Source organism: Dermacentor variabilis, chromosome 4, assembly GCF_050947875.1.
Source record: "Dermacentor variabilis isolate Ectoservices chromosome 4, ASM5094787v1, whole genome shotgun sequence".
Taxonomy (NCBI): Eukaryota; Metazoa; Arthropoda; class Arachnida; order Ixodida; family Ixodidae; genus Dermacentor; species Dermacentor variabilis.
The window spans coordinates 143,408,273-143,433,419 of NC_134571.1; the positions used below are offsets into that span (position 1 = coordinate 143,408,273).

A 25,147-nucleotide genomic window follows, 5' to 3' on the forward strand; every position below is an offset into this window, starting at 1 on the left:
CCACTTGAATTCGAACCACTAGCAAAAGTCACGTGGAGGGCGATTTAGCAAACTCGAACATACTATTAGGACATTACTACTACCAAGCTTCGTCCTCGGCGATTTGTATCGCGAGGCGGCGTTCTGGAGATTACACTGGCTCAGTTCTTCGTTCTTGCTCCTTTTGAGGACGACCGCATTCGGCCCGCGCGCTAACATGTGTAGCGTATCGGCAGACAGCGCGGTGCATATTTGCCGAATCTCGCCACACATTCACAGGTCGCCCGTGAGAATGCTGAGCGACGTGTCCAAGCTACAAGTGGCCTTCGCCGTGGTCGCGGCGTTTGTGACCGGGAATCACCTGTGGGGAGCCGATGACGAGCAGGCTGTCGCGTCACCACCGGTCATTCCAAACTGCCGCATCATCAGCACCGGGCTCAGCGCCGACGAGAAGGCCGAGGTGCTCCGAGCGCACAACGAGCTCCGTAGCACGGTGGCGAGGGGACTCCTGGAGGGACTCAAGCCTGCCGCCAACATGCTCGCACTGGTGAGAGCGAGGAAGAGTAATGCTTTGCTTTGTACCGTTAACGGATACACGTTGCGTTGATCAGCGCGCCAGTGTGGCTGAACAAGAATGCTGGTGATGTTGCGTCTTTCATCAGCAGTGCGATTATTCTGCATACGGTTATTCTACGTGCAAGTGACAGGAAAGAGCGGTCTTTCCTCCCGCCTCTCTGACTTATTACGATGTAGATCGTCGTGCTACTAACCGAAGATGCATTGGCTAAGCCAAGTTTAAGTGCATTGATAAGTCTGTGCACGTGGCACAAGGGACTGTGAAAGCTTATGCATGCAGCATTCATTGCCCCTGTACGGGGTTTTAAGCGAAGAGTTCGGTCCCTCTTCCTTCGACTTTCCAACTGCTGCTGCTGCTGCTGCTGCTACTCCTGTCTGGAACACCGCGTCGAGGGGTGGGGGAGTTGTCCAGAGCGTGTGTGTATATTTGACAGGAGCGAGAGGCGGAGAGGATAGGCAATGCAAGAAACGTGATTGGACCGACCGCGTCGAATGCGCACAATGCCCGAGCTCCCTGGGCGTCGCCACGTTAGCCTCTTGGCAGGTGCAATTATCCGTGACCGTGCTGAAAAGCATTGCAAAACTGCAGCGCTTACCTTTTAACTAACGTAGGAGTCTATAACAGAGGGGACGTAGATAGAACTGTAGAATGGCGGGGGAAAAGAGGCAGCTCCCATATAAAGAGAGGGGGGGGGGCGGCTGTTGTGGTATAAGGTGACGTGAGAAGGCAACCAAATGCTGCAACTCTAGACACGACACCGGCTGGGGGGAAACTGGATAAACTTAAGTTCAAGGTAGGGTACCGTACGTTGCTGCTATTTCAGAAAAATAAACGCCATGCAAATTTGTCAAGTGGCCAACTTAAGCAGGGCGTGCCGAAGCAGAGCCGCACTAATAATTATACCGCACCACAGGGTACAGGCGACACTTCTGTGCCTGCCGCGGTAACTTTGCTTCTATGGCATTGCTCGAGGTCGCATATTTGATGCAGACATCTGTAGCCGCATTTCAACCCGGGTGAATTAGAAAACACACGTGCACTTAGATTTTGGGACACGTTAAACAACACCATGGTGTCAGAATTAATCCGGAGTCCGCCACTATGGCGTGCCTCATAATCAATTGTGGTTTTGGCACGTAACGCCCCATAATTGAATTAAATTTTAATTCTTCTGCCACGATGTGATGTGCTATGTTAGGAAATGAATATGCTTGACCCTTTCAGCGGTTATGGAATATGGCGCACAACGCTTCAAGCAAACGCCTCTTCCGGTGTGTTCTGTTTAATACGCAGCCAAACTGCAATGGTGCACACATGGTAACGTTTAACATCAACTCACCGCTCTCGTGCTGGACTTGTAAATGTTGAAGAAATTAGACATTCGCCGTCAACATAACCGCTAATTATCGGGAAGCAAAGCGACCCGCACAAACAGCTTCGCTTACATCGATTCCCACAGTGCGTGGGTTCTGCATATGTTTTCATCAAAAATGCCGTATTGAATGCAGATCAATATGCCTAATAAACAATTAACACAACTGCATCAATTGCCTCTTTAGTTAATTACTTTGCGGCACATATTTAAACCTACGAGTTGCAGCCAGTGAGTGCACTTGGAACGAATCACCAAATAACTGCCAGTTCTAGATATTATTCTTCAATATGTCCGACGTAATGTATGTTTGCTCCAGTTGATTTTGTGCTTCAGTGCGTAAAACAGTGTTTTCATGAAACATAAGTGCAACAACAGTGCATTTTTACCGCAACTTTGAGGGCGCATATCTGGAAACCGGTGCCATCCTCCGGATTCGCGCCGAGTCGATATGCCTACAATTCGTAGATTGAAATGTGTGCCGTAAGTGAAATGGTTAGGAAAGTAATTAACCTATATTATGATAATTCTTCAGTTAAGCATTTCTTGTAAAAGTAATCGCTGCACCTCATGGAGTAATCTAGATGAAGGGTTAGAATTGCGCTATTTGTGAAGCCAATCTTTTTTTTTAATTGGTGTGCTAAAGTGAGCGTCCTATGTAGTGCCCCAATCCGCTCGCACTTTTCTGTTCTCATCACTTAAGTCTTTCGCGGAAGCAAAAAAAGAAACGTGTTTGTTTTATCGGTGTATTACGCCCTCTAATCGATGAGAAAATGTAGGAATACCGTCGTTTTCGGTAGCTATGGATGATCACCTACTATCCCTACAGTGACGGATTCTAATAGATTATTTCATCAGATGGTATAGATGCCAAAGATTAAACCTCCCTATGCTAAAAGTGGGGGACGGCATTGCCAGTGGCTGGGTGCTATTCATGTTTGCAAGTTATGTAAATAAACTACGTGCAATAAATGATTATTTCTGTCATAAATCCTTAATCTGTCATAAAGGACCAGTGCAGCTACGTATTTTTTTCATTCCACTACCAACGCAGTGACAATGCCTTCTTATCAGATGCCAACCGAAAAACATATTCCAAGATTTAGCGTAACCAGACAACTTCACCCTGTTTCTGACATCATTTGACGGCTCCTTTTTTGTCCCCTAGAAATCGGCGGACTAAAGACGCTTAAGGATAACCTGTGTCTCTCTCACACAGCACATGCGAACTCCCTCTAAATATGCCGTTCTTTTTCTCTTTCAATCCTTCGTTCTCTCTGCAACATAGCAAGTTTTACTTTTACGTGTATGTAGTTTTCTCTCTCTTTTTGCCAGCATGCAGTTGTTATTTAACTCCCAAATGGGGTATCCACATGACGGGGCGAAAATCCGTGGACGAGCACTATGTGGCTCAGTGCCACCCAATCGCAACGTCCTCAAGGACGTAGCAGTTGGCGGCGCAATTTGCCGTAGTTCGGCCACGTCATGCTTGTCCGCGGAGTTTGGTTTGTCGTGTGAATACTCCTTTGAAAAGCGAGGGTCGATTTTGGTATTTATTCTGGGAATGTTCTGTCGCGTCACTTCGGCCGGAACGTTTTCAAGGGAATAAAAAAGGAAACACTACATCAGTTTACACTAGTCACACATCCTTCCAAAGCTTTGTTGTCACTTATGAGTCTGCAAAAAAAATGGATTATTACTGCTGAAAATGTCGGCCGAACTACATCTTATAAATTGCGTACAAAAACTCCAGCGCCGGTATAAGTTAGTGCGACATCACCTATAGATATGTCAATGTCTATATTTGGATCATTTCGGCGCATGAAAAATTTTTGAAAACAAGTAGTTTGACTCTTGCATGCGTAAGAATGGAATTAAATGCACCTGTATTGAAAACAAAGAAAAAGAAGAAAGAAAAGAAGAGGCGATTCCACTATCAATATGCTGCGTATGGTTCACTTAACTAGAACCAAACAATAAATGAGGCGGTATACCTTAGAAGGGTGAGGCCGGCAGCATGTTTCCAGTTCAGGATTAAGCTTATCAAACCATTTTCGTGTAGCAATCAGCTAATTAGTTATTATAATTGTGTAAAAGCTTAAATTAACTTTTTCGGAATAACTTGTACTTAAACTATGGGATTTTAGGTGCTAAAAGCACGATCTGATTATGAGACACGCTGTAGGGGGGACTCCGGAAATTTGAGTCACCTGGGGCTCTTTAATATGAACCTAAATTAAGTACACGGGTATTTTTGTATTTCGTCTTCATCTAAATGAAGGCCGCCGTGGCCGGGATTTCATCGCGCGAACTAGTGCTTTGCATCGCAGCGCCAAAGCCACTGAGCAACCGCGGCGGTTTAACTCGTACTTCAAAAGCTGTATACCTGCGCTAGGATTAAGACGGCAAGCTGGGCGAGTTGGTGATTGAACATGTTCCTATGGGTGGGCAGCGCAACCCGGACGAAGGACGAGAGGGAGTACACAACACGAGCGCAGACTAACAACTGGTTTATTATTTCAAGCAACAGACTATAATATACAGAAATCGTAAACACGTGCAAAGTGACGTTTACAAGGGTGTTAGCCTATCTTGCCATTCAAAAAATCAGTTTATCCTGCAGAGTGATAGATGTCTGGCTGACGCATGCGCCTGAGTTCACATGCATGAAGTAGCCCTCTACAATCTCGCGATTAATTTGATGCATATTTTTATACAATATTTTCGTTTGTTCAAACATGGGTTTGCATGAGCAAACTCTACAATGTGCAAACTCTACAATGTGCGGCCAGATTAGAACTTGTTTCATTCCTGATCGCACCTTGGTGCTCCCTATGGCGGATGTTAAGGCAATGTCCCGTCTGCCCAAAGTATATCTTTCCGCACGAAAGTGGAATGACGTAGACCACTCCCACCGAGCATGCCACAAGCTGCCCCGAGTGTTTGACGTGGCATGTAGCCTTGGACGGCTGTTTAGGTCTATTGACAAGATTGCAAATCTTGTTTAAGGAGTCCTTTCCTGAAAAGATTACTTGAACACCTTTTTTCATGGCTGTCTTTTTTAACCCATGCCCCATCTGGTGTACATAAGGGATGACTGCGTACTTTTTAACTTTTTCGATCTGTCTTTGGGGTGCTTCCCCTTTCTTTATTTTCTTCACTAGCCCTTCACATATTGACACAATAATGGATTTAGGAAAACCGGGCTTCTCTAGACGATTAAGTTGTTGCGAAAATCTCAGATTGGCGAGGTGGTGGCATGACTTTCTAAGTGCAGAACCCAAACACGTCATAGCAATTCCTCTTTTCACAAGTTTTGAGTGTGCCGAGGCGTAGTTTAGAATTGGTTTGCTAGTCCTGGGGTTATAATGCCAACAAATGTGTTGCGCTGTTAATCTTAACTGCAAATCCAAAAACTGAATTTCATTATTACTGGGCAGTTCATGAGTAAATCTGAGACCCATTCCTTCTTTATCAAAAGCGGCGAGAATATCTCCAATAACTCGGAACTGTATTGGGAGTGGTTAACTACCAAGTGGTCGTCAACAAACCTGAAGCACTTGATCAAAGTTCCTGCCAAAACGCTCTCGAGTGCCCGTTGAACAGTGTCGAGAAAGATCTCGCTAAGAATGGGTGCGACCTGAGAGCCAATGCAGACCCCCCGCTTCTGAATCATTATTTGATTATCCCAAATAACGAACGTGGAATTTAAATAGAAAACCAAGAGTTCGAGAAAAGACTCAACCGGGACGCCACTATCCTTTCTAAACTTTAACTCGTCGTTTTCCATAATGCAATCTTTGATTGTCTTGATCAGCTGATTTCTAGGAAGGGAATAGTATAAATCTGTGACGTCGATGCTGAACGCTGTGCATGCTGGATACGCCTCTTCTCGTAAAATACTAATGACATCTTCCGAGTTTTTTTACTGATGGGTCTTCTATCTGGAGCCCTGTTCTTCTGAAGATAACCAGAAACTACGTGTCGTCATGTGTTTCTTTCAGACACAATTGTGCGTAACGGTTGGTCGGGTTTATGCGTTTTTATCGTAAAGAACACCTCAAGGTTCGACCCCTGACTTTTGTTCACTTCACCAGATAGACGCTCAAGGTTCAATTCTAGCAACAATTTCTTTGCCTGATCTTTGACTTTGTTAGGTTGAGCGTGTACCTTGTTAAAGTTTTTTGTTAAAGCGGCTGAGGCTTTCTCAGGAAACTGCCCTTCCGTTAGGAGGACGAAGTACCCTTCTTTATCAGCGGTCAGTACTTTCACTTCGTTTTCCCTTAAAAATTGCACAAGGGGTTGAATTTTCCGCGCTCTGCCATTCTGCTTTCCTTGATGTCTGACTAACACGACTAACATGTCTGACACGTCAACGCACTCAGAAATGCACCTGAATTTTTCATCTTCTTCTACATGTTTAGACACTGATATAAAGGCGGCTATCTTATTGACAGAGTCTAGGCACGGCTCTAGGAAGAACTTTGGGCCTAATTCAAGAATGTTCATGTGCTTATCTGGGACGGCGATATCGGTTAGGTTCAGCACTTTGGTCGTGGGCTTCGGTTTCTTCTTCCTGGGGGGTAGGGTGCGCCGGACCTCGTTCCAGATGAATTCCAGCGACTGGCTTGACCTAGACCACTCGTAGTATCGACGGCACTCTCATTGTCTTCCTTTCATAAAATCACACACGGACTTGAGGTGGTATCTCAGCAACCTGGCCAGGCTCATTCATTGGGACCGCAAGATCTTGAAAATCCTTCTGGTGTGGCCAACCGAGGGGCGGAAAATTCTGCATAGAGCCATAACTTCTTCTCGACACGTACCATGGCGAAGATGCCAAGACGCCACCCTTGCACGGCACTCACACACAGCTAGTGTCGCGGCCAAGATTGTAGAGGCCTACTTCATGCATGTGAACTCAGGCGCATGCGTCAGCCAGACATCTACCACTCTGCAGGATAAAGAAACTGGTTTTTTGAATGGCAAGGTAGGCTAGCGCCCTTGTGAACGTCACTTTACACGTGCTTACATTTTCTGTATATTATAGTCCGTTGCTTGAAATAATAAACCAGTTGTTAGTCTACGCTCGTGTTGTGCCCTCCCTCTCGTCCTTCGTCCGGGTTGCGCTGCGCTAGGAGGTCCATGCTAAAGTTCTTTTCATTACGTAATATTTTCTTTCTTCTGAGCCTAAAGACAGCCTGCGAAATATCAACAAAAAGAAAAGAGATGACGTTACTGGGCGTTTGCGCGTATGGTTTGTAGAGCTGTCAATCGGTTTTCGAAAGAACCAAGCGCGCAAGTGAATTGCAAACGAAAGAAAACGATAAAACGAAAGAAACGAAACGAGATGAAAGACAGCAAGAAAGTGAAACGGTCGCTTTCTTTAAGTATAGCTTTCGGCAGCACGGCGCTAGTGCTGTGTAAGCGTCATTTGTGTCTGCTACTCCACGAGACCGCCCCTTCAGGTTTCGGTGCCGCGCAGTCGCCGGCTTCACGTAGGAAGCCGCGCTGTGCTTGACGCGCGCTTTGAAACGGCCGCGCTATTGTTAAAAGTAACCCTCATCATTTGCTCCGTTCTACAAATTTGAGTCTACGAAGTGTGAGTTCTTGTACTGCTTTAACGTAAACGCTCTCCTCCATTGAACGTCGAAAAAATCGCCCCGTGTGCCCTTGTACAAACACAGACAGATTTCCGACGTTGCTGGGACAGGATCGAAGTTAACTCTATCAGCTCGGTGGCGTGACCAAAATGAAGAAAAAAAAAGAAGTCTAAGAGGCCTAATTCAGTTGAGCTGATGTTGTGCTCCTGTGCTATACGACTGAGGAAGTTCGTGTCTTCGCAGAGGTGGGACGACGACCTGGCTGAACTGGCTGAAGCGCAGGCCAAACAATGCAGCGTTTCGCAGGAGGCGGAAGAGGAAGAGAAAACACGTGAGTTGCCAGCGCTGATCTCAAAATGCCGTAAGATTTACAACGCAGCGCGTAAGAATCCGTGGAAGCCGCTTATTTCCTGCAGTATAATTATTGGGCTGCTCACTGAAGCGTTATGATGAGTCGTTTCGGTAAATGTATCCTGCAATTGTGAAGTAGCTATCCTTTTTGGAAGTGAGTTGAAGCTTAGTAAACTGCAGTGAAGAGTCAGAGAAGTGACAGATGGGTAGGAGCGCCATTTTCCTACTCCCAGCCATGTTTCGCACAACGCCATAGGTTTTCTGAATGGCGTTAAATTATTGTGTAACAATACATAAAAGCAACAACACATTGCATTTTATTGCATTCGAGAGTAAACGCCAACATAACAGGAAAGCTTGTGTATAAAGGGGGCTTCGATAAATTACGAGGACATGAAAGTGCAGGGCGTTATACTTGCGTCATTGGCTCTGCGACGCAGGTGGGAATTTGCAACAGCGATAGTCTGTAACATCCGTTTTGTGAGCTATTAATTAACAAGCTTTCAGTGAAACAAGAACAGATCAAACCATACACGGAACATTGAAGAAAAGCTCGGAGTGGGGGCGCATTGGACCTAAATTTCGCGAAGCTTTCAGCATACCAACCGTTTTCACCGGCTAGTGCTCTCACTATATATAGATGGCACTAGTGCCCGAGCCCAACCGTTTGCGGCCTCAAGACCCGCCAATTAATCTCCGCGGTGGTTTGATTCCCATTCACGGCGGGTGCGTTCCGAGAGGGGTGGAATGAATAAAAAAAATGTTCGTGTACTTAGCTCTAGGTGCCCCTTAAAGAAAACCAGATGGTCGAAATGAATCCGGAGCCTAAGTTAATGCGATGTGCAGTTTGAGGAAACTGAATCCCACATTTCTTTAAAAAACACATTCTAAACAGGCTACACGCGTATACAGACCATGATTAAAACTGCTTCTATACTTAGTGGATTGACAACTGTGACATTCTCAGGCTGCACACTTGCCCAGATTGCGCGGACTTGCCTCCCCGCTCACGCGAGGAAAGAAGTAAGGTAATAAAGGGCAGAAAAAGGAAAGGAACAGAGACAGATACGAGATACTCATTTTTGAAGTCTCCCCAAACGTCCGGCCCCAATCACTGAAAAACGCTGAAGCTCATGGTCGCATAACACATACGAGTGAACTTGTTAGAGAGTGTATACCGACGAATGTTCGCATTTCCTACGTGGGAATATTCGAAGCTGAGCATTTCGTCCCGAGCCACAACGTAAATGAGTAATGTACGATATGACGTGTCTTCTGCAAGCCACTTGCCACTTGCAGCCAGTTTGAAGCTTGGCGCAGCATGGCATGAAAACAACTACAGCAATTAGTAGGAAAAAATCACGTGAGATCATGTTCGAAATAAATAATGTAATGACATGACAGCGCAACACATTACAGAATAAGAAAAAACGCGACAACCTGCAAACGCGATGATCGAATGATCGCTATGGTCATTTAAGACATTGGCTGAAAGTATACGTACCCCAATGTCATGTTACACAGTTTCTAGCTCCGCACCGCACGGCAACGCTAGCACCATTTGGATAAGGGGTGATTCGCTCGAAACGATTGATATGTGAAGTTTACATGTCTTTTGAAGCTCTTCGGCCAAAGTTTCGCGCCGTGCACGCAGTCGATGGTGAAACGCACTGAAACAGCGGCTTGCCGCGCCGCGTTCAAACACTGTTGTCAAAGGACACCTTTCTGCCGTTGTAAACAGAGGCAGCGGAGGCAGGCTGAGGCAAACAATGGACGCTTTAATGATCAAACATGGTGGCACGTACGGGAGCGGCATGAAAAGAGTCTATATTACTTGCTAGACACACATGCACAACCAATCCTGAAATGCGAAAGGCCTTAGATACGTAACACCTTCAACGGTGGCCGTTTTCTTCTTTATTTTAGTTTTGAGGTAAATAGCGTTGCTTTAGAAAGGGCCACACCAACCCGCCGTGGTCGCTCAGTGGCTATGGTGTTGGGCTGCTGAGCACGAGGTCGCGGGATTGAATCCTGGCCACGGCGGCCGCATTTCAATGGTGGCGAAATGCGAAAAAACCCGCGTGCTTAGATTTAGGTGCACGTTAAAGAGCCCCAGGTGGTCGAAATTTCCGAAGTCGTCCACTACGGCGCGCCTCATAATCAGAAAGTGGTTTTGGCACGTAAAACCCCATAATTTAAATTTTTTAAAGGGCGACACATCTTCTAAATATGCCGGCAAGTCACCAGGTCATATCTTAATACAAAATGACGATTGCACTTCAGTTTCACTGATCGCCTCCATGATTGTGTTGTTTCTTCCATATATTTAGGCAATGCATGTAGCCGCATACCTTTGTTGGTATAATGTCTGCCGCATGAAAGGGGTGTGCATAACGACAAGGAATCCAAATTCAATTTGCGCACGCTGATAAATCGAATGCCTAAGTAAGTAGTGAATTTTATTGATCACACAATTCTGCTACAAGATGAAAGACCTAAGCGCCATATCAGTGGCGCACTATCATGCGTCTAATGCAGTCCTCGGCCTACAGCTTTCATGAAGTCAGCAATGCGTTGTGTTTTGTTAGCCCACTTTGGATTCTTCAGTCATTTCTGATATTAATGCGAACGCATTATATGTCCCATGAGACAAAAAAGCCAGTGTTGTAGGCAACAAGTGGCGCGAAAAATCATCATCAGTGACGTAATCAGTGTCTTGTATGACGTCAATAGTAATACGGAATTGAAGTTAGAACTAGTTATATTAGGGTCATTTAAGGCGCAGTAAACTGAATTAAGGTGCAGTAAAGTGAATGAAGATGAATTAAAGTGGATTAAGGTACATTAAGGTTGGTACAAATGAAAGCAACTTGGATTAAGGTTGAGAAAAATAAGAGCAAGGTGGATTAAGTTAGAATTGTGATGAAGACGTCACAATGTATGACGTTACGCATCACGGACGTAACCATATAATTATAGAAGTCACAATGCTTCCGCATTTAAATCACGTACAAATATTTAAAGGGCAACTCCGGCAATTTTCTGATGTCCCCTGATGTTAACAAAAGTTTGAATATATGTTCTTTTTTGCACTCTGATTATCTGTGCGATACTAGGGATACGAGTCGTTTAGTTTTCCTCAAGATGAATTTTAAAAATTCGTTGAGTTCCGGACACGTAATTTCTGCAGGCTATCCTGTCTTTGTGGCGTCATAGACTGCACCCCACTGTCACTGAAATTGTCGCTTAAATCACCGCTGTCTAGTTCGGAAGCTCTGCAAAACCTCCGTCTGTACCGTCAGGAGGCATCATCAGCTTCGCTTATTTGACGGTAGCGCCACGTGTACTGCGTGTTTATAATATAGTAGTGCAGGATGTGACGTCATTGACTCATCGTGGCGTCACAGGAAGCAGCTACCCGTTTCGGTTTAGGTATCCGGTTTATTGGTTATTTAAAACTATTGATGAATGTCTAAGCAAATTGAACCACCCTACTGATGACAGGACTGTCAATGCCGTTCGAAATTCAAAATATCCTAATATGGTTGAGAAAACACCGGCGTTGCCCTTTAAGCGACTGTAATTTTTTTTTATTTCTAGTAATTTAGAAATCAGCTGGCACAGTCAATAAAATGCGTTTGCTTTAGGGAAATATTTTTGACACTTTGAAAATCTGCGATAGCGTTAAGGCATTGGTAGACCTAACATTTTTCTTCTTTCCTCATCAGAATTTGATGCATTCATTGACTGACTATTTGGCTGATGGTGTATAACGTCCGAGAGAACACATAGGCCGCCAAATATGCTTTAACGAATGGCTCCGAATTAATTTTGAGATCTAACGTGCATCAAAAGCAGCCTACCCTAGTGTTATCGCATTGCGCACCCTGGGAAATGATTCCGCACCCATCGCGGTAAGCAAGAGAATGCTATAACCATGTGTGTGACCACGGAGGTTATATCCAAGTTAAACTGTCTCGGGCGCCTGGTAGCGCATTTCCCTAATTTTGTTAGGCTCGTCTTAGTAGTGCGCACTATCACAAATTTCAACTAGCTGATGAAAAACATTTTACTACTAAACGTTTTACAAAGAACATATGTCAAGTTGGAAATTCAAGCTGATTATTCCAGTGCGAATGCCCGCGTAGAAGGGATTCCGAAAGAAGACTCACTTTTCGAAGATGCGGCATCAATGTGGCCGCGAAATTCACCGCTTTCCTCACCAAATGCTAAACCTGCATACCAACCTGCGGGACAAAACGTGGAAGCGTAAGGGCATCTTTTTTGGACGTGTTAGCAGCAATTATGTGGAAACTGATGCGAATTTTTGTGCGCACTTGCTTCCTGCAGCCGCTTATTTCGATGTGCAAGTGCAGCGAGTGCCATCGCGTAATTTTTTTAAGGCTATCTCTAATGTTTGTCCAATGTGCCAATGGACACATGCCGCTCACACGCACGCGCGCTTTCCAGGTTTTTCCCTAGGGGTTTGATTTTCGAATCACTGGCTAATCCCTAAAAAATCAGGGACTGTAATCAGAATCAGAATCAGTATATTCAAAGCAAAAATGGTGATATTTACATGATAAGTATATGCAGAAGGAGGTCCCGTAGTTAGTAACTAATTGCTTTGTAGCACTACGGCTTGGTACATATTTTCTTTTTCCTCTGTTTTTTTTTCTTTTTGCGCATGCTGCAAAGGTGGCTGCCAGCTTATCGTTTCGGCTATCATCTCAGGTAAAGCAGTTAATCTCTAAAACTGTCATCGGCTTCCCCAGGACACATTGCGCGCTGTTTCTATATCGCTGACAGTCCGTTGGCGTTCCAGTATAGGGGCGGGCACATGAACCGTGAATGTTGAGCGTGGTAGATGTATGGCTATGCTCAAAACTGCCTGAAACGTCTTCTTCACCTGAAACGTGTGCTTGCGTTTTCTTTTGAAAATCTGTGCTTGCCATGGACACGATCATGGTAATAAAACACACATGAGTGAGCTCATTTCTGAAAAATCTGAATTACGTGGTGTTCCAGGACATTGTATATTGTAAAGTAATCCCTGTTTTTCTTTATCTTTGTATAAAGTGATTTGTACTTCCTGTGCATATTTATTTTTCTTGTGCACGTGTTGTTCATGCCTTGCTATTTGTGTGCTGTGAGTGCCTTGTGATTTCAAATACATCTTGCCATCCCCGTAATAGTGCTGTGGGGCTAAACGTGTAAATAGATGAAGCGAATGAAATTAATAACGTGTGTACAGTTATGGGCTCTGTAGTAGCCTTAACGCACGCGTAAAGGCGAGTCTTCCTACACATTGTTCACCTTGCCATCGGTTAAATGATGACAGAATACACTTTAAATTGTCATCTGGAAGGCGAACTGACCAACGATCACATGGAAACCATTCACAGCACATTATTCTGGCTTCTTGTAGCCTAACAGAGAAAATCAATGACAGGAAGAGGAGTTCACACTTCTGCCCCTGAGCAGCATCGATCCTTAAACGATATGGTTTCCCTTGTTCTCACTGATTCAGCATTGTTCGTGGCAAATTCTTCCCCCAATATCAGTGGGAGTAGAATCTACAACTGGGAGCGTATGCATGCACGACCAGTGGCGATCAACGCGTGATTTTGTGCGTGTCGCCGTGCAGTCAGGCCTGCATCAGTGGGCCAGAACGTTGGCTGGGAGGCGAGCTCGGAGCCGTTCTCAAATCATCTGGACCTGCCGCACCTGAAGGCTTGGAAGGCTGAGCACACGGACGTCGGAGACGACGTGATAAGCTCTTATCACAACACCGAACGCGGCGTCGGACAGTTCACACAGGTTCGAAGCATTACTTTACTCACCGGCCCCTGTTTCAATGAGATGGTTGCGGAACACTAGTAAGACACATATAGGCCAGACTTGTCTACAGGACGCTGACCATCGGAAAGTCGGGGTACATATATCAGTAGAATTAGATGTACGTAAAATGGTGTAATCACTGCAAAGCGTGTCGGGCATTTGTTCTCGGTCTTCTGTTAGAACATGTCTGAGAAACAAGGAAAAGAAATATATCCTTGAGCCGTTACGACACAACAAGGTTTGACGGCTATCAACAACCACTCATATTCTCTGTAGTAATACGTTTTCGCTGTAGTACGATGTGATCGGTGAAAGCGGGATGCGTGTGTACTGGCTAGTGAGTATGCTCAACACAATTCAACAATGTTTTTTTACACTTCCTACATTCGTCTACAATCTCGGCTACATTAGTGAGGCGTCGCATGGGAGCAGTAGCCTCCCATGTCATTAAGCAGAAGCGCAATCTCGTTTCGCAGCTATCAGTTAAAGTGATTATTTGCACCTACGTAACTTTCTCTGCCATAATCATCATCACCACCATCATCATCATCATCAGCAGCCTGGTTACGCCCACTGCAGGGCAAAGGCCTCTCCCATACTTCTCATATTCTCCAACTACCCCGGTCATGTAATAATTGTGGCCACGTGGTCCCTGCAAACTTCTTAATCCCCACTTAATTTTCTGCCGCCCCCTGCTACGCTTCCCTTCCCTTGGAATCCAGTCCGTAACCCTTAATGACCATCGGTTATCTTCCCGCCTCATTACATGTTCTGCCCATTCCCATTTCTTTTTCTTGATTTCCACTAAGATGTCATTAACTCGCGTTTGTTCCCTCACCCAATCTGCTCTTTTCGTATCCCTTAACGTTACACCCATCATTATGCTTTCCATAGCTCGTTGCGTCGTCCTCAATTTAAGAAGAACCCTTTTCGTAAGCCTCCAGGTTTCTGCCCCGTAGGTGAGTACTGGTAAGACATAGCTGTTATACACTTTTCTCTTAAGGGATAATGGCAACCTGCTGTTTATGATCTGAGAGCGCCTGCCAAACGCACCCCAGCCCATTTTTATTCTTCAGATTGTTTCAGTCTCATGATCCGGATCCGCGGTCACTACCTGTCCTAAGTAGATGTATTCCCTCACCACTTCGAGTACCTCGCTACCTATCGTAAACTGCTGTTCTCTTCCGAGACTGTTAAAAATTACTTTAGTTTGATGTAGATTAATTTTTAGACCCACCCTTCTGCTTTGCCTCTCCAGGTCAGTGAGCATGCATTGCAATTGGTCCCCTGAGTTACTAAGGAAGGCAATATCATTAGCTAATCGCAAGTTACTAAGGTATTCGCCTTTAACTCTTATCCCCAATTCTTCCCAATCCAGGTCTCTGAATACCTCTTGTAAACGCGCCGTGAATAGCATTGGAGAGATCGTATCTCCCTGCCTGGCGCCTTCTTTATTGAGATTTTGTTGCTTGGTTTATGGAGGACTACGGTGGCTGTGGAGCCGCTGTAGATATCTTTAAGTATTTTAAAGTACGGTTCGTCTACACCTTGATTCCGTAATGCCTCCATGACTGCGGAGGTTTCAACTGAATCAAACGCATTCTCGTTATCAATGAAAGATATTTATAAGGGTTGGTTATATTCCGCACATTTCTCGATCACTTGATTGATAGTGTGAATATGGTCTATTGCTGAGTATCTTTTACGGAATGCTGCCTTGTCCTTTGGTTGACAGAAGTCTAAGGTGTTCCTGGTTTTATTTGCGACTACCTTTGTAGGTAACGGACAGTAAGCTGATCGGTCTATAATTTTTCAAGTCTTTGGCGTCCGCTTTCTTACGGACCCGCCGTGGTTGCTCAGTGGCTATGGTGTTGGGCTGCTGGGTGCGAGGTCGCGGGATGGAATCCAGGCCACGGCGGCCGCATTTTGATGGGGGCGAAATGCAAAAACACCTGTGTACTTAGATTTAGGTGCACGTTAAAGAACCCCAGGTGGTCGAAATTTCCGGAGTCCTCCACTATGGCGTGCCTCATAATGAGAAAGTGGTTTTTGCACGTAAAACCCCATAATTTAATTTCTTATCTTATGGATTCGGATTATGTTAGCGTTCTTCCAAGATTCCGGTACGCTTGAAGCCAGGAGACATTTGTCAGCCATATAAGAGTGTATTAAACATTTTCAGCGTCATTAGTTTCCTTATTCCTATTCGGTATATGAACTTGATAACCACGCAAGATAAAAGTGTTCCTGCCTTAATCACACCTAGTCGAAATTCCCTCGTGTTACTTTTGCCTCTGTAAGATGGTCAGGCGGGGCAGCACAAGGGGGCGCCATACTTCGGTGATTCTTGGGCTGTATCGTTCCACCATCTGCTCATCTTCTGCCTTTCATATGTGAATTGGCTCATTACTTTACCTCCCGTTCGTAAGACGTGATAAAATAGCCCTCATTCATGCGGCACGGTTTCTACAGCGCAAAAATAAATTTAGTTTAGGCTGTATTTGGTGGGGTCCTACAATGATTAGAGATCATCGAGCAGCAACCCGAAAAAAGCAGTACTTGTTTAGAGGGCGTTTGACTAACCAACGAGGGGCAAAGGGCAAGTGCGGTGTACAATGATCGGTTGATGCACTGAATCAGCAAGACGCCTTTTAATTCAGCCCCAACGATCGCCCGCTACTGCAGTCGTAAGCACAAAGGATTTATATAATTTGGTAGCCAATTACATTTCATTTACGGTTCTGCGTTTGTCTATGTGTGTTTCTCTCTAATCTCATCGGATATTTTCAACGTTACCGCCGTGGTGTCAGGCTGCTAAGCACGAGGCCGGGCAATCGAATTGCGGCCTCGGCGGTTGCATTTCGACGGGGGCGAAATGCAACACCCGTTTACGTAGATTTAGGCGCACTTTAAAGAACCCTGAGTGGCAGAAATTTCCGGAGGCCGGTACTATGGCGTGCCTCATAATCTGATCATGGCCTTGGCACGTAATAGCCCATATTTTCATTTTTTTTTTATCTTCAACGTTTCATGCTTACGCTTATACAGTAGGCACATCAGGGCCTGGAAATCTACGAGCAGCGTCATTTATATCATCAGCGTATACTACACAGCACTAAAGTTTATGAAGTCAAGCGATGTTTCGCAACTTCTCAGTCTTTCGCATACACAAAACGTCTTATAAAGAGAGCGCTTTTCCTACAAGTCGTCCACTTAGGTGTAAGTGGCACCACTATTAAAAACACATTTCTTTCAAGTAGCGTCGTCTTAATCCCTTAAAGATTAAGGACATCCCTTAATAAAAACGTTTTTATCATCATCATAATGCAGAGGAGCGCCTAGAGAAGAGGGAAAAAATGAAGGTGAGAGGACCGCGCGTGTCCCGTAGCATGCGCAAGAGATGAAGGATAACACTCGACGAGATGGCGCGCTGTATCTGTATGCCGAAGGCCTTGTCTTTCCTGTACGGCTAAGCCTGCTATATTTACTGTAATGGCCCTAGAATTAATTACTCTAGTTACAGAAGGTTGTAAGAGTGCCAAGGTAGGCCCTGGGCATGCATCTCCAACAATGTTGTTTGTACGCACCAAAATACATCGTAACGCATCAAAGATTGCAATATTGTCAGAGGAAAGAGAGATGTTAAACATATTAAAGAAACAGTGGCTACTTTCTTTTTTTTTCTTAGAAAGAAAGACAGCAAGATAAGAGAGATGAACTCATTTTCGCGAGATTCTATTACAACAATTCACCAATCGATTGGACATGCATGTATTTTTTTTTTCAAACCGTTCCTTCGGTATCTGCTTGAACACCATCCCCATGTGTTCACCGTGGCTGACGGCAATAACATTCCATGCATCGTTTACTTCCCACATTACATGAAACATGCCGTAAAACATTGAGGTGATAGTATAGTGCAGGCTCCCATGCATTACATACCAATGGAGCTTAATAATGCCAGTAAAGGAATTCGCACATTTACAAGGCACTCGTTAACCCTTGTTTCTGTTCTCTTCCTTCTCCGCGTAGATGATCTGGGCCAACACGGTGTACGTGGGCTGCGGCGTTGCCACGTACACCCGCAGCGACAACGTGGGCCGCTTTCCCTACCAGCGCTCGGTGGTGTGCAACTACGGCCCCAGGTGAGTCTCAGACCGGAGGAAAGCACTGTTTCTCGACGCGTCGCATTTACCGCGTCTTAGTAGCCTCTCTTGGAGCTCGCACTTGGCGGCTGCGTGCTGCACGTCACGGCGGGGGAACGGATGAGGTGGGTGCACAGGAGCGTCTGACTCGATATGTTTTATCTATTCACATAAGAAGAGGACGACGCTCAGTTGATTAACCAGCTGGCCGCTCTTGCGCTCACCTCGCGACCTAAAGTAAACGGTCCCCTTCCTCCGTAAGGGTTATAAACGGTCTCCTTCGCGCGTAACAATATATATATATATATATATATATATATATATATATATATATATATATATGTCTTATGTATGTAAATGTGCACACACTGTGTATGATGAACACTAAACCAACAGACAAGGAAGCTTCATTGTCTGCTGGATTAATGTTCATGATTTAAAAAATTGAGAGAACTCCCTGCAGTGAAATAGGCAAGAATACTTAATTTTATTAGGACCGAAAAAGTTGAACCAAGTTAGAACTATCAGCTGTGAAGGGAACATCGCTTATGACACCAGCCGACTGTCCGCGGAAATAATTTTCTGCGAATAGCATTATAACAAATTGTAAGCTTATAGTTAGACTTACGCAATTATATAGGCTAGAGAGAATCCTGGGCTTCCAAATCAAAGTTTCAGTCTGTACGTGTGTCTGAGACTTACATAGTGATCCCTTGAATTTGAAGCGTTGTGTGTTAGCAAAGCCGATTTTGCCTCCGTGTGGCACCCCCTCCTTTTTTCTAGTCCTTGTTGAGGCGCCCTGTTGCAGCCATGTATAAATTTATCGTGGAGCTCATGAATAGTAAACGTTTACGGCCTGCCGCACTTGTATGTTGCCTCGCTGCGGTCTCTTGAGTGATTTTGGCCTGTAAGCCTGTTTTTCCACACCTTTTAGCCTATGAGTCCAGACAGGAGTTTTGTGGCGAGTAAATATATAATAACTAAATCTGCCTGGTGCATCATATAGCACTTGTTCCGATGCACATGTTTCTTTTTTTGTTTGTTGCGTTTATCGCCACAGATGTACGTTCTTGCCCCACTGCAGAGGTAATGTCTTGGGACTTCCTGTGTACAAGGAAGGTTACACGTGCAGCCTCTGTTCAACTGGCACCACTTGCGACCAAACTACAGGACTGTGCGTGATGGATGAAACCAAGTAAGAAAAAAATTGTTTCTGTAATTTCATGTGGCAAAATGACAATCTGATTAGGAGGCACGCCGCAGGGGACGGGATAGTGGGGAGGGGGGGGGGGGGGTAGGGCGCTTTGGAATAATTTTGACCGCCTGGTGTTATTTAACGTGCACTGAAAGCCTGAAGCCAAGATTCGTTTATTCTTTAGACAAATGGAAGCGCTACAATACAGGGTGATTCTTTTTAGCTGCACCAAATTTTTAAAAAATTTCCTGTGGCAGATTGCGCAATTGTAATCTTTGATCTAAATTACTCGGTCAGGCAGCCATTACTTATAGAACAAATAAAAATATTTAAAGAAATAAGCATTACTAGGCTAATGAACTTTTTAATGATTAACATTACGGCCACTATGTCAATCTACGAATTATAGCCGGTGAGCTCGTAAGCCGTATTCCCTTGGAAGGAATTGAGAGCGAATGCACGCAAAATGACTCGAGCGGCCATTCGCGCTGCCATTTTGCGCGTATTTGCGGTCTGCTTTCACGCTCAGAAAAACAGTTTTATTTAGCACGGATTGAGCAACAGAAAGCTGTGTCGGGTGTTTTTCATGTCGCTCTACAATTTTCTCATTGACACATTTCATCTCATTATAATATTTGAGGAGTTTAATAATTGTTTAAGACGAATTATCTAATTAGGCGTAATGAAAAAAAAGTAATTTGAGTATCTCCAATTGATGGCAAACAACATTATCTTCGTTCTGTCCAGCTATGTGGCATTCGCATATTTTTAAACGCTGGCTAAAGTTAGCTGGTGCACCCTGTATATTGATGCACATGACTCCGTAAATTGCGCTTCACAGTTCTGACTCGTCTGCTGCGCCATATGCTGCTCCACATTCTAGTGCAGATTAAGTATAGTAATATTTCAGTTAAGTGAACAGTTTCCTTGGATCCCTTGAAGTTCGCTCAAGTGAGAGATCACTGTAATCTGGGTGTTCCGACATCCTGCTTTTTTTTTTCAAGAGATTGTGGTCGCTGACGCATTGTGTGATATTAATCCCGTGAAACACAGCCTTATTATATGATCGCGAGTAGATATTGATGAGGTACGGACAAATGCACGGAGGGCTACTTCCTGTGTTATAAGAAGCCCGTTTGAATGTTAAAGCGATTAGGCGACGACAGCTGTCGCAACCCGTAGGTCGCTGTGCAATGAAGGCTGGCAGCTCTGAAACATTTTAAAGCATTCGAGCTCCTGGCACCCGCTCGTGGCTTATGTTCTTGTACCTAATATTTGCATTATTATATATGTCTACGCAGCACATTTACGTTATCTTGAATCCTGCACGTGTTTCCGGATGTTTTGCAAAACCAAACAGTATCTGCGATCAGGCTAGTTGGTGCAGAAACGAGTCGTTACAATCCCAATTGCCATATCGGAAAACATGTCACAGAGAAACTGGTCACACCAGGCAACTGGTTTGGTGCCATCTCAAGATAGGAATTCAGTAGTGGGAGCCGTATCCTCATCGGGATTTGTTGTCACCACGACCTTGGGAACGAAAGTGCTGCGCTCTGGAGAGAGAATATAGCATAGTTCCGCAAACGAACTCGTGAGTCCACTCATGCAGACTCACTCAGACTTACACTGATCCGCGAGTGTGACGCTGACTGAGTAAAATTTTGGTGAGTCTGTGTCCGAGTGAGCCTTAAACAAGAAAACAATGTTGTGAGTGAGTTCTGACTATTTTTTGACTAGCTGGTAAGTTTTGAAAAGAAGAAAAGAGTAAACAATCGCTAAAGTCGTTGCGATCGCGGAAACGTCAAAGGTTTATCCAAGCGACGCGCACCCACACCAAACGACTGTGTAAAGGGAAAGTAACTAAATCATAAAACTTCGCGACCGCCGCGTCATCGGCAGCCCAACGCTCGCACGTACACATTCAAATTCCCCATTCCTCCAGGCACGCGAGCGCTCGCACACTGACATACGAGCTTTACGTGCGCGCCTGTCGCTACAGTCCGGAGCCGTCGCTGCGCCGGCGACCCTGAGACTAGCACGGCCACTTTCACCTTCCTCATAGCCCACTGCTTCTCGACTTGCTCTCAAAAGTGGGCGTTCACACTTGACGCCACCGCGGCACGACGAAAGGAGTTGGGAAGGAAAACATGGGAGGCCTCGCAGGCAAACGCGAAGCATCGTGCGATATGCGAGCATAGCTTTCGCTTTCACCGCCGGCGCCGCAGGGTCTGGCGATGCTTGACCCGGCGCTGGCGACATCGCGAGAAGCGAGCAATGTTCCGAGTGCCGAGTTTGGTTGGTTCAGTTAGCGTCAGCGTGCGTTCGAGCGTCTTTCTTTTGCAACACGCGCATGCTGCTTAAACTGAGCCTTCGCGTTGAGTTGTTCCGATGAGGCGCCGACGTTCAGCGCAACTGGCACGAAATGTCGATGTCACCGCCTGGAGTTGTACACACATAATCGCTATCCCAATACAAAATTCTGGGTGCACGGGCAAAAAGAACAATATGATTATGCGGCACGCCGTAGCGCGGAACACTAAACTTATTTTGGCCACCTCGGGGTTCTCTAACGTGCACCTCAATCTAAGTACACGGACGATTGCGACAGGTTTCTGTGGGCGGGTCGTGCTACTGGTGCTACGTCGTGCTTCACGCCATATCGCGACGGCGAAATGCACAGACGAAAGCAAGTGCCGATGCCAGTTGGCGAAACTGCTTTGAAAGTGACTGCTTTTTGAGCCTGTTTTGAAACTGGCCCATAGAACGGTAAACACATCTATATAGTCGGCAAATTTCGAAGTATAGTGCATATCCAGCCTATAACGATCTTTTGCAGAGAGATACCGCCTCGACGTGCTCACTTAAATGTAGGGAGTGTATGCTTGCAGAAAAAAAAAATGGTCGCGGCTTAGCTCAGCTAACTCTGGATATGCAAAGCGAAAGCTTGAGTTTGCTTGGTTAATTCTTGGTTTCACTTGGTTAGGTTGATTTAATTTAGCTGTAGTTTGTATACTTAGATGTACAATCATCGTTAAGCCAGGTATGACGGCTGTGCCTGGGTCGGTGGCTAGACGTGGTTGTGATCAGGCTTGGGTAGACACGCATCGTTCGACGGTGTGACGTCGGTTGTGCCACAGGGCAACCGCATGTGCTAGACATGCTAAGAGCTGCCGCGAACATGGGCAGTGTCGAAGCACAAACAGAAAACGGACAGGGCGCGAACGCGTTCACTGCATTGATCTTGACGGTGCGACGCCTGTTGCATTCCGGACCCTCTCCATGAAGCAGCTCGCCGGGCGATATACGCGCGGGGGTCAGACGCCGCTTTGCAACGACGGCTCAAAGCCTCGCGCTCCCGCGCAACGTTCAGAGAAGGAGGCCCGGCCTCGCCCTCATCCATGGCCAAGCTCGCACTGACCACGCGAGCGCTGCACTCCTCATAGCCAGGCGCGCGGCGAGTCACGTGGTCAGGCGGCGATCCAGCTGTGGAGAGCGCATGCGCCAATGCGGCGGCGGCGGCGGCGTAGCTTGGCGCGGCGAGTGACGTGATGCGTTGATAAGTCTACGAAGCAGCTGCGGTCAAATGAAGGTCAAATTGCTGGCGACGGCGAAACTCGGCTCGACTAGGTTAGTAAAACTCTCGCTTTAGAATTAAGCGCATTTCAGAAAATAGGCTCCAACACTCTTAGGCAAAGTTACACTCTTTGGAGTGCCCCTTCTGCCACACAACAATAATCGTTATGTGCCTTGATGCGTTTCCTTTCTTGAGAACGCCGCGCCCGCTACTTTCCTGTCGGGATTGCTATCATGCTGATAACGCGCATGCCATTCGTTTCTGGAAAGTACCGGGCTCGCAGCGTTAAAGAAAGGAAGCGCATCAAGGCAGATGACGATTATTGTTGTGTGGCAGAAGGGGCACTCCAAAGGCTGTAACTTTGCCTAAGAGTGGACATGCATTTTTCGCCTTTTACACCTTGAGCCGTCATTTACAAATCAGTAAAAGATCACATAGCGGCGCAAGAAAATTTTTGTTCTCGCCTCATCCTAGCCGCGGCAAAAGTACCAGAGCGCCCTAAAGCCTTCCCGACGCATTAGAATAGGATGGACGGATTCGGTGAGTGTCCCCATTGGAACTGGGCGTTGAGTTGCGTCACCAAGCTCTTGTTGTTATATTGCATAATGCTCTACCTACGTTAAAAAAAGAAAAATAAAGAGAATTTCTATCGGTTGCGAGCGCTGCGGCGCGGAGGTGGAGTCGGGCACGCCCACCTTTGAAATTGCGCTGTCTCCGCGCGATTGGGACGGCCGGAGGAAAACCAGTCGCGCGTCCTCAAATCTCGGAGGCCATGTTAGCTGCCATCAGTTTGCAGAGCGCGCCACCGCGGGGCACCCGGGTCATTGGCGGCGCGTTGGTGCCATCTGCGAAAGCAGCCGCTGAATCCTTCATGCTTGCTTTCTTGAATATTTTTTTACCCCGTAGAATTTATAAAGAACGGGAAAAAGCTATAACGAAATACTTACGCTAGCGAACCTAATTGGCATTGCACACTGCTCCAAGTTAAATTCATCTGGTTACATTGTGCGACGCTGGGCAGGCGCTGGTTAAAGGGACACTAAAGCGAAATAATAAATCAGTTTAGGCTTATGAAGCATTGCTTGAGAACCCTGCAGGCAGTCATATAAAAAAATATTTTAATTATAAGACGAGAAAATGAAGGTCCAAGTATCAGTATTTGAATTTCAGGCCGAAACCTCAGCGCCGGTACGTCAGCGTGACGTCAGGGATTCCAAAGTATGTTTTCTCATTTGAGCCGCGTTGACTGAGTAAAGGTTCCCGAAACTTGCCATGTTTAATATTCGGTTCCTTTAGAACACAATGAAGTCAACCTGTACCGCTATATATAATTAGTAGACCCTAGATGATGCCATTAAAATTCAAGACGTCACAGCCACCAGGTGCGGGAACTTCGAGTAGGCATCGCCACCCGTATTTCGTTCTTGCGCTTTTTCTGGCTTACCAAACGTCTTATCGTTGTAAGAGTGGCGTTTTTCGGTGATGTAAAAAGGTAATTTACTGATGCAGAAGAAATCATTTTTCACTTTAGTGTCCCTTTAAAGTTCCTAGATATTTTTTTTCTTTCAAAAGAGCAGTAAATCTAGGGTCTTTAACGCTGGTCTGCGATTTCCTCGTGTGGCAGGGCGCTCTCCTTGGCACCGTTTGTGCGATGATGCCGAGAGATGCAACGCTAGAAATCGCCGCTATAGACACTGAATGTGCGACGGTCTTTAGCCTCCGAGGTGACATGCCGAAGGCAAATGAGGTGGGAATTTTCCCCTTTACTTAAAGTCGCCTTTGGCTGGCCAAACAAGCCGTCAGTCTGTAGCCGGATGCTCACTGGAGCGTAACGCTTGATGGAGTGCGAGAGAAAGCCTGCTTATGCAAATTTGGTGCAACGCGTGCACGTGCCACCACTTTTGTGTACTCGGCTGCCCAATCAAAACAAGAAGATTACCTAAACTAGTGCTCTCTGAAATGTGTGATTCGCTTAGCCTTTGAGGTAACGAAGATATTCTCGCCGCTTTAATATCCGCCGGCCCATGTTTAATGATATCTCTTTCTTCTTTATGCCAGGTTTCAGGCCCAAGGACACCAGGATTGGAAACTCGACGAGGGCGAAGTGAACTGGAGGGGCATTGGCCTGGCCATCGTGATTGTTCTCTGGTTCTGCCTCTGAACTCGCACACTCACCACACAAACACGATGATCCATTCTTCAACCATCACTGTTTTGTGTCTGTGCGCTTCTTGTACAAAATATAACCAATGAAGCATAATTTAAGTGCTCCGCTCCACACTTGTACAATTATTTGTTTCTTCCAGCAGGCCCCGGAAGAGCGAAAATTGCCCATTCCCCTAATACTTACATTCGCGTTCTTGTATGCGTATTAACTACTGACAAGAACGCTTATCTATTTATGTAGATTGCGGCGGCTAAAATATTGCTGAATACGTGCAAGAACGACTAAGGCCCTGTTTGCTGTCTTTGCTAAGATTTGTCTCGTGCAAGACGAAATTATGCAC

General features: G+C 45.7%; 1 protein-coding gene across 1 annotated transcript; it reads left to right on the forward strand.

Annotated features, from left to right (window-relative positions):
• Positions 1–24,916, forward strand: LOC142579871 (scoloptoxin SSD976-like). Its single transcript, XM_075690504.1, has 6 exons — positions 1–526; positions 7,775–7,862; positions 13,530–13,702; positions 17,756–17,868; positions 18,953–19,063; positions 24,699–24,916. Exons 1-6 carry the CDS (start codon positions 197–199, stop codon positions 24,799–24,801), a joined length of 918 nt encoding a protein of 305 aa, XP_075546619.1. The 5' UTR covers positions 1–196; the 3' UTR covers positions 24,802–24,916.
• Positions 24,917–25,147: the final 231 nt, after the last annotated feature.

What these genes read in the sequence shown, in the direction of transcription:
- LOC142579871 (XM_075690504.1), top strand. Translation starts at nt 197, where the DNA reads ATGTGTAGCGTATCGGCAGACAGCGCGGTGCATATTTGCCGAATCTCG. An exon ending in GGAAGAGGAAGAGAAAACAC is followed by an intron (nt 7,863 to 13,529) that starts GTGAGTTGCCAG and finishes GTCGCCGTGCAG; the next exon opens with TCAGGCCTGCATCAGTGGGC. An exon ending in GTGTGCAACTACGGCCCCAG is followed by an intron (nt 17,869 to 18,952) that starts GTGAGTCTCAGA and finishes GCCCCACTGCAG; the next exon opens with AGGTAATGTCTTGGGACTTC.